At 32.6% G+C, this 13,076-nt stretch overlaps 1 protein-coding gene across 1 annotated transcript; it reads right to left on the minus strand.

The window, feature by feature from the left end:
- Window positions 1-11,131: 11,131 nt before the first annotated feature.
- Window positions 11,132-12,397, minus strand: LOC145836608 (kelch repeat and BTB domain-containing protein 12-like). The gene has a single exon (XM_082944401.1). It carries the CDS (start codon window positions 12,395-12,397, stop codon window positions 11,132-11,134), a length of 1,266 nt encoding a protein of 421 aa, XP_082800527.1.
- Window positions 12,398-13,076: the final 679 nt, after the last annotated feature.

Genomic DNA, 13,076 nt, shown 5'->3' on the forward strand with positions numbered 1-13,076 from the left:
GCGCGCCGATGTAATGGTGTAAGACGAAGGAAGGTTGAAGAAAATTTTAATGACCTTATTAATAGGGGTGCAATGTCACGTGGTACGGCAGATATGTGCGCTTCGCCCATTACGATAGTTCCAAAGAAAGACAATTCCATACGTGTGTGTGTGGACTACACAATTCTTAATGCACACACACGCCCAATGTCTTACCCCTTGCCTAGGATTGATGAACTTGCAGAAATCATCCCTGAAGGAACTAAGTATTTTTCGTGTCTTGATCTTAAGGAAGCTTACTATAGCTTGCCTATCAAGCCTAGTTCTCGAAAATATGCCGCAATAATAGCTCACCATGGGGTATTCATACCCCATCGCACGTCTTTTGGACTAAAAAATGCCCCAATGGCATTTCAGTCCATGATGCAAAGCATACTAGCAAGTTGCTCTGAGTATACATTTGTGTATCTTGATGATATTTTGATTTTCAGCAAGTCTGAGAATGATCATTTAAATCATCTCAGAAAATTTTTACAAACTTTACACAAGAGTGGGTTATATCTTAATTTACAAAAGTGTGTTTTTGCCAGAAACAAACTAGATTTTCTTGGTCATTCAGTAAGTATCGATGGGGTTGATGTCCTAGAAAATAAAGTAGCAGCAATTAAAAACTTACCTATACCTACGAATCGCAAAGAATTAAAACGTTTTCTTGGCTTGTGCAACTATTATAATCGGCACATTCCAAAGCTAGCCAAGGTAACTGCTCCACTTAATGAAATATCAGGGGGCCCTAAATCTACTAATAGGAGACCTTTACATTTAAATGAAACCCAAATTAAATCTTATAACGATACTCTAAATACATTGTCAAACGCAGCGACCCTCGCCTTTGAAGACCATGAGAGGCCACTAATCGTTTATTCAGACGCATCCGATAATCACATTGGGGCTGTACTCGAACAGGAGGGTAAAAACGGGGAAAAACGTCCACTCGCATTTTTCTCTAAAAAACTTCCAGTTCTAAAAACTGTCAGATCGACGTTTTTTAAAGAATTGCGTGCGTTATACTTAAGTCTAAAACATTTTCAAAGTCGCGTTATAGGTCGAAATTTAATTGTCAGGACTGACAGTCTATCTGTAGCAAAAGCTATCAATAACCCTATGGGGAAACAATCTCCAATGGAACAGAGATACATTGCCGCAATTAAAGAATTTAATCCAATAGTTACTCATGTATCAGGAGATGAAAATAAGGTAGCGGATGCCTTAAGTCGACCCCCATTAGTAACGGCCATGTACATTAAAGTACCGCAAGAAGATTCGGATTACATCTATACCTCCGAAGAAGATGACGAAGACAGTCTATCAGACTACCAGTCATCTGAAAGTGAGGAAGAAATCATTACCCCAGAATCTTTAAACAAAAAAGAGATAGCTAAGTTACAAAGCAACGAGCCTGATTTAATACAGGCAGCTTATGAACATAAAAAAGACGTTCGTTTTTTAAAACCAGAAAATTTAGCAGTAATAGTAGAAGACGACCAACAACGAATTATATTACCTTTTGTTTTAAGATTATCTGCTTACGAGTTAGCACATAGCTACTTACATTTAGGGAAAGAGAAATCTGTTTTAGCAACGGCAAAAGATTATTGGTGGCCAACGTTACGGAAAGATGTAGAGTATTACGTGCAAACGTGCTCAACCTGTCAAGCTACGCGAACGACGAGACACAACCGTCCGAAACTGGGTTTTTACCCAGAAAACATTGAGCGTTTTCAGTTTGTTCATGTCGACCTCATAGGTCCAATTGAAAAAGATTCAGGAACTTTCAATTATATTCTTACAATGAGAGATAGATCAACTGGCTTTCTTGCCACGGCTCCAATCGTAGACAAAAAAGCAGAAACAGTTAGAGATGCGTTTATACAAAACTGGTGTGGACACTATGGTATTCCACAGGTCGTAATGACTGATAATGGACGTGAATTCTCAAATTTAATCTTAACTCGCACCTTTGAAGAGCTTGGTATTGACCATAGATTTACACCTCCTTACAGTCCCCAAACTAATGGTTTTGTGGAAAGAATACATAATCACATTAACGTAGCACTTAGGGCACTTTCTGATAAAGCAAACTGGCCTTTGCATTTGCCTTTAATAACGATAAACATAAACAACTCGTTTATGGAAGGGTCGCCTTTCACACCTTCACAATATGCGTTTGGAACGTGCGTAAATATTAGCGGTCGCGTAATGCTAAACGAAGTAAATGATAACGAGCCAGAAACCAGCGTATTCGACACTAAAATTTTCCTTCATACAATGTCTAAAGTTAGTAAAGTCATAGAAAGCATGAAGAGAAAAAAGCTTATTACGAACCGGGTTTGTTTGAATGTGAACAGGTATGGTTAAAACGAAAAAGTAGAAAAAAACTTAGTTCTTTATACCAAGGGCCTTACCCCGTGCATTCATTTAGTGAACACTCGGCTATCATTGATAAAAATTCAAAGCTTATTAAGGTTAGTATTAGAAACATTAAAGCGTATTTTCCTAGGGAGGATCTTAACAAAAATGGCGAAAAAATAGGGAAAAATAAAGCGTATGATTTAAGAGAACGAAGAAATAAAATTAATTACGCAGAAAGTTCATCTGATGACGAAATATAAGTCTGGCTGTAAATGCAAAAAAATATTAAACTTATAGTTTCAGTTTTTTTCGGAATCACAAATATTGATTTTCTAAGTATAAACTTACTGGTAAAATCAGCAAAAGTTATTTTTGATAATCAATATTTTCTTATCATTTCACTTGTTGGGAAACAATGCTGAAATTAATTTATTGAAATATTTTAATACTGAAACTAGTTTGAAACTAAGTTTTTGTGTTTAAGCAAAGAGAAAAAACTTTGACGACACCAGTTTAATAAAAAAATCATCTCTTATCAAGTTTTAAATTAATTGTTTCCTAAGTTTAAAACACTTGTCAGTTTTTATTACATTAGCAAGTTCAAGCGAAAATTATCGAAAGTGTTTCTTTTCACTCCCTAATGAATTTCATTCGCTACACGCGTAAACTTGCGGTTTTTATTTTCCCTTACTTTTTAAGTGTTCTGTTACGAACTTCAAAAAAACCTATACAGTTTTCTTTGCTTTCGCTACAATTCCGAGAATTTTTTTCTTTATTCATATTCAAGCCTCTAGTTTTAAAACAGTGATTTTGTGAAACTTAAATGTTTTATAGACATACTAAGCTTTCAAAGTTAAAATGTAAACCAAATCATGCACGTTTAAAAAAGATTACAAAACGGAAACACCTGCATAAACAAAAATAAATCAATGTTATCTCGATGTTTAGTTTATTTTTAAACCGTACTCCTTTGATTATAAATAAAATGGATATTTATAAATTTCTATGACAAACTTTTCTTTTCTCTTTTCCGTCTTTGTTTCGATATATAGCGAGCATCGTTTTGAAGCAAACATTTGTTTAAAGATGTTCCGTGTAGTAGTTTGTCTGATTCTGGTCCTTATTATAAAAGCGGATGAGGTTATCCGTAAGCAATACTTACCGCTTTGCGAAAACTTTCCAGTAAAAGCCTACAAGCTGACAGACCCAGGCCCTTGCAAATCTTATAACGCCACACAAATAGTGTCCCCTGTTGACGTTTACAGACCAATAGACGACACGAAAACATTAAAAGCAATTGCATGTAGAGTTAAAATTGAGTATCATGAGTGTACTTATTATTTTTTCTTTTCCAAAAATTGTATTTTGAAAAGGGTCGAATATCGACCGGTAGACGCTGATACATGCAAGCGTGCAGAAAGAAATAGGGTTACAAGGCAGGGAGTCTTATTCCCAAAAACTGATAAAACACTTTCATCCAGAAACATTCTTAAACCAGTGTTTAGTTACCCGTGGACCACGGTAAATAAAGTCGAGAATTTTATACTCGCATTTATAACGGTTAACAAAGAGAGATCTTCGAAAACGTTTTCTCACATAACACTTGGAACTTTAAGATGTAAGCAAGAAGAAAAAGTTTGCTCAGCTGATAACTGGATCATCGTATACGAGGAAAAAATAGAAAACAGTTGCAAAGACCCACCAAAAATAAAAAATACCAGTCTGGTTTTGCACACTACGGCAAACGGCGTAATTTACGAGATTAAACAAACTAATCTCATTTCCACGATTCTTTCAAAGTGTGACGATAAAGTAACTAGATGTATACCTACAAAGGAAGGGGAAAAACTATTATGTTTTCTTTCCGGTCACGTCATTAAAATCAGTGAGAGTGCAAATGTTTCATCGACAGAAGGGTTATTGATGAACACTTCAACAAAATTCAAACAATTGTATGCAGCACTAGCAACAGTCGCAAATATAAATTTGTTAAACACACAGCTACTGCAGCGTGTTTTCGAAAACGCGCTATGCAAGAACGCACGAACTAGTTTAGTAAGTTTAATGGGGTCTCAAAAGTTTAACCCTTCGAAAACTTTAAGCTTCCTGTTAGAAGGGAAGTTAATGCTGTTTTCTCGGCTGGATTGTTACGCGAACTTAAGTGCGAGATGGTTGAGGCATACTTGCAACCAAGTCTTAATTATAAAGGTCGCATTTCTGACCGACCTCTTTTTCAGGCCTATGTTGGTCTGGGGACGGTAATGACAAGCCTCCGTCAGGGGCGTTTCTTGTCAAAACATATTTCAAATACTGTTTTTACCGCAAAACAAAAACACTTTGAGTTCCGTGACAACGTTTTACTTTTTGAAAACGAAACGCTTGTGAACGAGCGACCTTCGATTCATCGAATAACAATTAAAAATCTAAATCTTAAAGAAAAATTATTTGCAATCAATGAAAGCGAAATGGCAAAAGACATTGAACTTATTACTAGTTCTGAAGAAGAAAATACAAAGGAACAGCTGAAAAACCTCATCTATTTAACAAAGAAAACATACGAGGCCCAAGGCATTGATATCGAACCTTATCTATTGGAAGGCCAAGGGTTCGATTTTTCTTTTCTTACGGACATTTTCACATCAGTAACTTCCGGAATATGGGGGAAGGCAGGAAACATCATCGATATTCTGACCAAAGTATATACGATTGCAATATCCTTGCTTCTGATAACGATCATTGTTCAATCAGTACGAGAAGGAATGTCAAAAGTTTGCGGAAGAAGAAGGGCGATACAGGTTGAAACTTAAATTAAAACATTAAACAAAAACTAAGTTTACACATGTTTTTTTTCTTTTTCTAAAACTTTTTTTGATTAATAAATCTATTTTAAACTTTTATATAAATTTTTAGATTTAAAATACAAAAACCTATTGCCTTAAGTGTAATTATTAGATACTCACAAAATTCGCAATTGTAGTTTTATCGTTAATCAAATTAATAACAACTTTTTCTGTTTTGCAAAAGTTAGATTTAAATATAGTATTTTAAACTTGTTGTTTTTCAAATAATTTCCTAGTTTTTTCTCTAAAGTAAACTAAAATTTTGATTACCAGTGAACGATTTATCTACTATATTTTTGTTAAACTTATTAACTATTCACATTATGGGTCGTTTGTGTTTAAAAAGTTTTACCTTTTTTTTTTTGAGTTAATGATTTTTCAAAGGACTTATAAATTTGGAAACAAAATTACTTTTTAGATTAAACGACGAAATTTACTTTTAATCGATTACTCATATCAATTTTTGATAACATCTCCCAATTTTGTGTGTGATTCACAAAAACAAATTTGTTTTATTATCTGACAAATATAATCTTTGTAACAATTTAACAACCAGTTTTTGTTCTGTTCTCAAAGCAAATCAGCTTTATTATCTGACAAATGTAATTTTTTTATAATTTAACTCCCAGTTGTTTTTCTCTGTTATTAAAACGAATCCTTTTTGTTTTTCAAATCGTTAATACATCGACCTTTCGAGAAATCAACTCTCAATTTGATTTTTTCCCTACTGGCACATAAGAAGAGCGGACATTGGAAGTTGCTGTTTCAAATTTTGTACACTTGGCATTAGGATGTACCATAGAGATTATAGCCCAATTCATCGTCGTCGAACAAGGTCTAGGTCATCAACACCAAGAAGAATTAAAGTTGAGAGGGATGCCCTCACAATAAAAATCCGTGACAGCGAGGATACAGGGTCAAGGAGTGATCGAATTATCCAGAAGTTGGAAACGTGTTACCAAGTTTTCGCTAGAGTACAAGCAATAACCATGTTCATTGAAATGGTTATCATTGTGTTGAAAGCTGCTCTTGGAATCAATACATAAATTGGTGGAAGAAGGAACAGACATTGTACATAAGAAATTTATAAACAATGAACACTATATTTAATAGAATATTTTTTTTTTTTGTGTTATGTGTTTATTACAAGTTAAATTTATGTTGTTTAAATGTCTTTTTGAAGAGCAGCTTTGATCATTTTTTCGTGAGTTAAGAAAAGTAGGGAAAGAGTTTTTGTCTTTTAACTAGGCTTTAATTACTAAGTTAAAAAGTAAAAAAAGAAAATGTCATAATACCAAAGCATTTATTTTATAATTTTAAACCGTGTGAATTAATATCGAAATTTTCGTAAACAATAAAAACTGCGATAAGCTTTCTCATCGGAATTTTCGTAAACAATAAAAAGTGCGATAAGCTTTCTCATAAAAATCATTTAAAGTTGCATAACAAAATATCATTAAAAAACAAAACTGCGTTAAGCTTTCTCATCGGAATCTTCGTAAACAATAAAACTGCGATAAGCTTTCTCATAAAAAATCATTTAAAGTTGCATAACAATAATCATTTTCCCATAAAAAAGCCAATATTGAGAGAATATGTGTTCTTTCCGAATGTATATATAAGCGGTTGTTTAAGAAACAGGCTCGCTTTTTGTTATGCCCTTGAAACAGCGCGGAACTCAACTATAAGCCGCAGGAAAGGTTTACTACGATCAAAGCTGCTACGACTTTCAAACGGATATCTGTAACGTGTTAGTGTGTTTTATATCTTGTCACTGCACTTTATACTTATTAAAGCACAATTACTTAATCACACTGAAGTTGTATAAAATAGCAGAAGTTTAGTAATAATATAAATGCCTCAAACGCGCGGGAAAACTTCCAAGTCGAAGAAACTTTCCCTTCAACGAGTTTTGCGGTCCAAGGACAAAAAGGACAAATCGTCTAACATGGAGGACTCTAATACAGGTTACAATTTCAAGCTATAATCTAAAACAAAAAGGTATACTTTAAGTTTAATAAAGTTTTGAGGCTAATATTTTCTTTTAAAACTGAACAAATGATAATATTTGACTATTTTTTTGAAACAATCTAATTCAGTTTGTTTTAAGTTCATTTAAACTAGGGGTGGGCAACGTACGGCCCGCGGGCCGGATCCGGCCCGCGGAGTGAAAATGAGCGGCTCTCAAACCTTTTTAATTTTAAATGGAATCCGGCCCGCGAACAAAATTGATCCGGCCCGCAAGTGGATGATCCGGCCCGCTAAGCATTTTTAAAATTTTCATAAAATCCGGCCAGCCAATTTAAAATTACAAAACTTGTACAAAACCTTTTTTGAACTCATTCATTAAATAAAACTGTAAGACTTTGACCCTGAAAACGTTTGTGAAAATGGTTTATTATTTTATGGTGATAAAACACTATTTTGTTATAGTATCTTGTTCTGTTTCAAGGCAGTTGAAGTAATCCTTTCTCAAATTATCCAAAATAAATTGTTTGCTGAACTAATTTTTATGATTTTACTTACCATAATGTTTTCATAAAATATAAACGTTTCAAAAATTGCTGTCTTTTCCAGATAATTATTGAGTTGTTTTTTAAATGTTTAAAAAAAAGAAAAAAGGTTCTTTTAAACATTGACAATTTTTTCAAGTCAAACTGCTCAAATTTTAATTTTAGTCAAATGTTTTAAGTTGAGACTACAATTTGCACTTTTTCTGCTATTGGTTTTTAATTTAGGACTTTTTGATTATTGATATGGTTAAGTTTAGTGATGACCAATTGATGACAATAGTTTCACTTGATAATAAGTTTGGTCGTCGTTTTGCAGACTTTCAACAAATAAGTGAAGAATTCGACATTATTTCATCACCGTCGACGTTTGCCACCGAAAATGTACTTAGTAATATTGTTAGAACTGTTGAACTTCAATGTGGCAATACACAAAAAGAAAAGTAAAAAATTGACATATTTTATGACTTACTTAACAAGTCAAAGATTTTTAATTTAAAAAGGTGACACTGAAGTTATTTGTTCTGTTTGAGTCTACATATATTTGCAAACAAACATTCATAACCATGTGTATAAACTGAAGTAAGCTGCTTTCAAGTATTACTGATACCAATCTGCAGTCATTACTGAGAATATCTACTTCAAATATACTTCCAGTTTTCAAACAGCTTGTTAAAAACTTTTATGATCTACAAATGTCTCATTGACCTCTTTTTAGTGTAATTATTCTTGCTAAATTCTTTAAACTTAATATTTAAAGTATAATGTGACAGTTTTATGTTTTAGTTTTTTGTTTAGTAATATGTTCATTAGTGAAATCGATCTTAATCTAAAGTCTAATAAATTAATATGTTTGTTATGTTTCAAATATATATTAATTTCTTTTTTGGTTCAATATTTTGCTATTTTGTGTTATTTCTCATAATAAAGTATTTTAGATTATATTATTGTTTGATAATTATATTTTTAAAGTACAGAATTTAGTTAAATTTCGTAAATTAATTATAACTATTTGATATTTTGAAAGTAAAAGTGTTAAAATGTTAAGCCAAAGTAATTCCTTATCTAAGCTTAACTGTTTCTTAAATAAGTTAATAAGAAAATTTTAAATCAAACATATGATTTTCGTTGCTTTTATAAGATTTTTAGATAGATTTTATGTATTATTGATCGAGCCAAAGTTTGTCAACTTCTAAAGATGACCATGAAACTAGTTGTGTTGTTCGATACTTCATACATTTGAAAACAAACATTCCCGACCATAAACATTAACAAGGATAAGCTAACTTCAAACCTAATCGGTATTTCAATGAACTTGCAGATTTTCCCAAACCGTCATGCAACTAGATTTAATCAACTCTAATACATAATACTTAAGTGTTTCATCGAAATCTTTTATTTATTTTTTTTTTTCTTTTTGTAGGAAAACTGTTTATTATATCAGAATTATTTGTTGTTTTGTTTCTTTTATACATGCACAAAAGTGTAATGAATCTTTTTTAGCTTAATTAAGTTAAAAAGTAGTAGTTTAATATTGTAATGTTTGTTAATTCTTGAAAAATATTATCAATATAAACTACAGATTTAGATTGGCAAAATTAATTAATTTCGAATAGATAGCATTTTTTTTATGTTTTAGCTTGAAATGTTAGGCTCAAGTAACTTTTAGTAACCAAATTATCATTTTTTTAGGACTAACAAGTATTAATTCGGTCCAGAGTTATAATATATACAGTATTATAAATACTAAACAAAATTTAACAAAAATTTCATAATTGAGAACATTGGTAATTAGTATATGGATTCAAAGTTATGAAATATCTGATAAATAAGCATCTAGCCGGATCCAAATCTTTTTGAAATTAGCTCCCCCCGGATCAAGACCTTTGTCTAAAAATAGTATTTAGCCGGATCCGGATAATATGTTTAAAATAGGATCCGGATCTTAAAAGGATCCAGCTGAATCCGAAAGATCACTAACTTGAAATGATCCGGCCCGCTGAGGACTATTTTTTTCTGGATCCGGCCCGTCAACTATTTACGTTGCCCACCCCTAATTTAAACTCATATTTTTAACAAATTGTCATGAAAAATCTATTTTTTCAAATCTTATTTATTTTTATCGTATAGTGCGCTGCGTATCTCTTTTAAGGTGTTGCTACTGTAATTTGACTTTACGAATAAATAGTTTGGTCAGATTTTACAAATGAACGTTTAAAGCTATGTATGGTTAACTAAACTACCTTCTTGGTTAGATAACATAATTGCAATTTATTATTTGATTTTGCTTAGGTATTTTTAGAAATTTTAACAGTTAAATTTTAGTTCTTACACTTTTAACAACTTAAACTATTTAAAATACGTAACTTACTTACTCTGTGTTTATTAAATTAGACTGAAAAGTTAATAACGTTTTTTTTGTGCGATGCTAAAAAAGTTATGTCAATTTAAAAAAATATTTAGTTATTAGAACTTTTGTTAAGCTCTGAGCACTATTTTTGTTAGCTATTACATTTTGATAAACGTTAGTTTTATTGAATTCAAGTTCAAAATTTAAATAAATAAGACAGGACACTAAATAGATATATCTATCATTTAAGTTCTTAGCTGCAATAATTTTGCTGAAACTTTTTTAAGCATAAGACCGTTGTTTTAACTTTTTTTTTACGAAACTAAGACATATACAATTATACAAGTTATATTTGATGTTAACTGAAACGTTTAAGATTAGTTTCAAAATTTCTATTTTTGTATATAAAATAATTTGATCAAAGTGTCTGTTGCAAAACTCAAACACACCAAAATATTAAAGATGTGTTTTTTAGCGTAAAATTTTAACTTAGCAAGGAACCTTATTTCTCTTTGTCTGCAAGGACGTATTTTGATCTTAAGTACTTCTGCGGAGCACAAAATCTTCTTTAATTTAAAGAAATTAAATATAATATAAAAATAGAGAAAAAAAAATTGAACAAAGTTTATTTTTATTGTACAAAGTCGTAAAGAAACTAACGAAATGATATAAATATAATATAAGTATCTATTACAAACTTTTAGTATTGAATCAAGTAGTAGATAAAAGCTTTCTTCATAACATCAAAAGAGCCATAAAAATATCCGCGTTCTACAGGTTGAATACCTAAAGTTCGATTATACAATACTAAAATTATCACTATGATATCATAGCGGAAATACTAGACCCAGAGATTTTAAAATGCTATAAGCTGTTATACTAATTGAGCATTGAAGCGTATAAACTTTTGTTTGTTTTAAGTTATTACTTTCACACTCAAGTAAGTAAAGCAATTTCTTTATTAAAGTATTGTTTGAAAAATAAAACAAAATTTTCTAACTATAAAGTATAAAACTGTTTTTTGTGTCATAACTATACTTTTAAAATTGAGGAAGTTTGGCACAACAAAAACGTTTACTTTTATGCCTGTGTTCAAAAGGCGATTCTTTCCAACTGTTTGTTTTCGTATCATAAAACATTTTTTTTTCTTTTGGCTTTCCAACAACTACAATCTCATGTCCGATCGCAACAGCTCTAGTCCATCCTTCTGCCAGAACATCTGGACCTGTTCTAATAAGAACAAAGGCACCAGTGCTGGAATCGTAAACCTCGCACTCCGGCCTCAAACCACCGACCACAAACAACTTGTGTCCCATGGCAACCAAGCTGTGCACATGCCTGCCGTGCACCACATTTGGCATGTACGTCCACGCGTCGGCCACGTGGTCGTAAGCCTCAACGGTGTCAAACCGCCTGCTCTCCAAGACGTTCGAGAACCCTCCACTGACAACGACCCTGCCTTTAAAAACGGCGCTCGCAAAGCACATGCGGGCATGGTCCATGGCGGCAACTTCCTTCCACGTTCGACTTTTTGTGTCGAACTGGATGCAAGAGCTGGTCGTGGGCTCCGGTGTGTCCCCTCGACTTTTTTGAAAGCCGCCCATGAGAAAGACCTTGTCTGTAAAGGAACACGCGGAAAACAAAAAACGACGGTCGTGCTTGTCGCCAACTTTTGTCCAGCATTTTGTTTTCGGTGAATATTTCACGACGGACCTCAGCAAGTTGTATTTCTCATTTAACCCGCCAAAAACATAAAGTTCCCCTGCAACGCAAACTGTTTCCGCAGCGCCACGTCCCCGCGTCATCTGAGCGATTTTAAAACTTTTCGGTTGATCGAAGCTGATAGCGTGCACGTCTGTCACAAGTCTGCCGAGGTGATGGCCTCCGCAAACGACTGCATCAAACTTTCGCTGGTAGCAGTGCCTGCTCATGCTGAACCTGCTGAACGCTGTTTGGTATTTGCCAATATTTTTCTTTAAAAAGTTCAACACCACTGTTTTGCACTCTTCGTCGTTACAGACTAGAGGGCTCGTTTTCAAAAGACGCCTCAAAGCGTGGTCCGATAAAAGAGCGAGACGAATTTTCAGCAAAAGTTGTTTTGAAAAAACGCCGCGTTCGCTGGTGCTGTGGCTCACCCAACGTTCCGCACAGCTCGAAACTTCGAGTTCCGAGTCAACGTGCAGATTTGAACTCGAAAGAAGTTTCTTGACTCTTTCGAAATCCAATTCTAAAAAGCCTTTGGACGCGGCGATCGTCGTGAAAAATCGCTCGATGTAGCGCAAAGAAAAGTCTGTCAAGTCGGGCATGTAAAACACCGTTGATGTTTTGTAATACAACGCAGCATTTTCAAAGCTAATTGAGTTTTTAAAATTTTTGCAGATGTTCCTGTATCTTTTCAGACATTTCTTTTTTGTCTTTACTGCTGAAACAAGTGTGCTTGTGTTTTTTGTCTCAATTTCTAAAAGTTTTAATTAATTTTATTTCGGAAATTTACTAGTTTTAAACTGTTACCAACTATAAAATTAAATAAATGGAAAGCAGGTTATTTTTGTTAAAACAACACTTCACATATTTATGACAATACAACTTTTTAATAGTAATACGTATTTAAACTTTTAGATAGTAGATGCACTTTTAGTTTTCACTTGGAGTTTTTTCATAGTTTTAAGTTCAATATGAAAAAAATTATTAAAATAAACTGTTGTTTAACTCTAACTTTAAAAAATTCTAAGTATTTAAATTTTTAATATATGTAACAAAGCTTTAAATTTAAATTTTAAGAGCTTAAAAAAATAGTTTTAGCACAAATTAGTTAGCAACTGTAGCTTTTTTAAAGAACTTGTTTAAAAAACTGTTAAATTTTGTTTTTGTTTTATAAATCTTTATTATAACTATGATCGTATTTTTTTTAATACTTCAAAGTATGTTATTCATGTTTTATGCTAAGGCGCTATAACGATCTTTTGCAATTAAAAAAAACTGAGA

The sequence above is a fragment of the Thalia democratica genome, chromosome 1, assembly GCF_965202585.1.
Source record: "Thalia democratica chromosome 1, ktThaDemo2.hap1.1, whole genome shotgun sequence".
In the NCBI taxonomy this organism is placed as follows: domain Eukaryota; kingdom Metazoa; phylum Chordata; class Thaliacea; order Salpida; family Salpidae; genus Thalia; species Thalia democratica.

Excerpts from the sequence above, each read along its gene's own strand:
- LOC145836608 (XM_082944401.1), bottom strand. The coding sequence starts at position 12,397 with ATGCCCGACTTGACAGACTTTTCTTTGCGCTACATCGAGCGATTTTTC.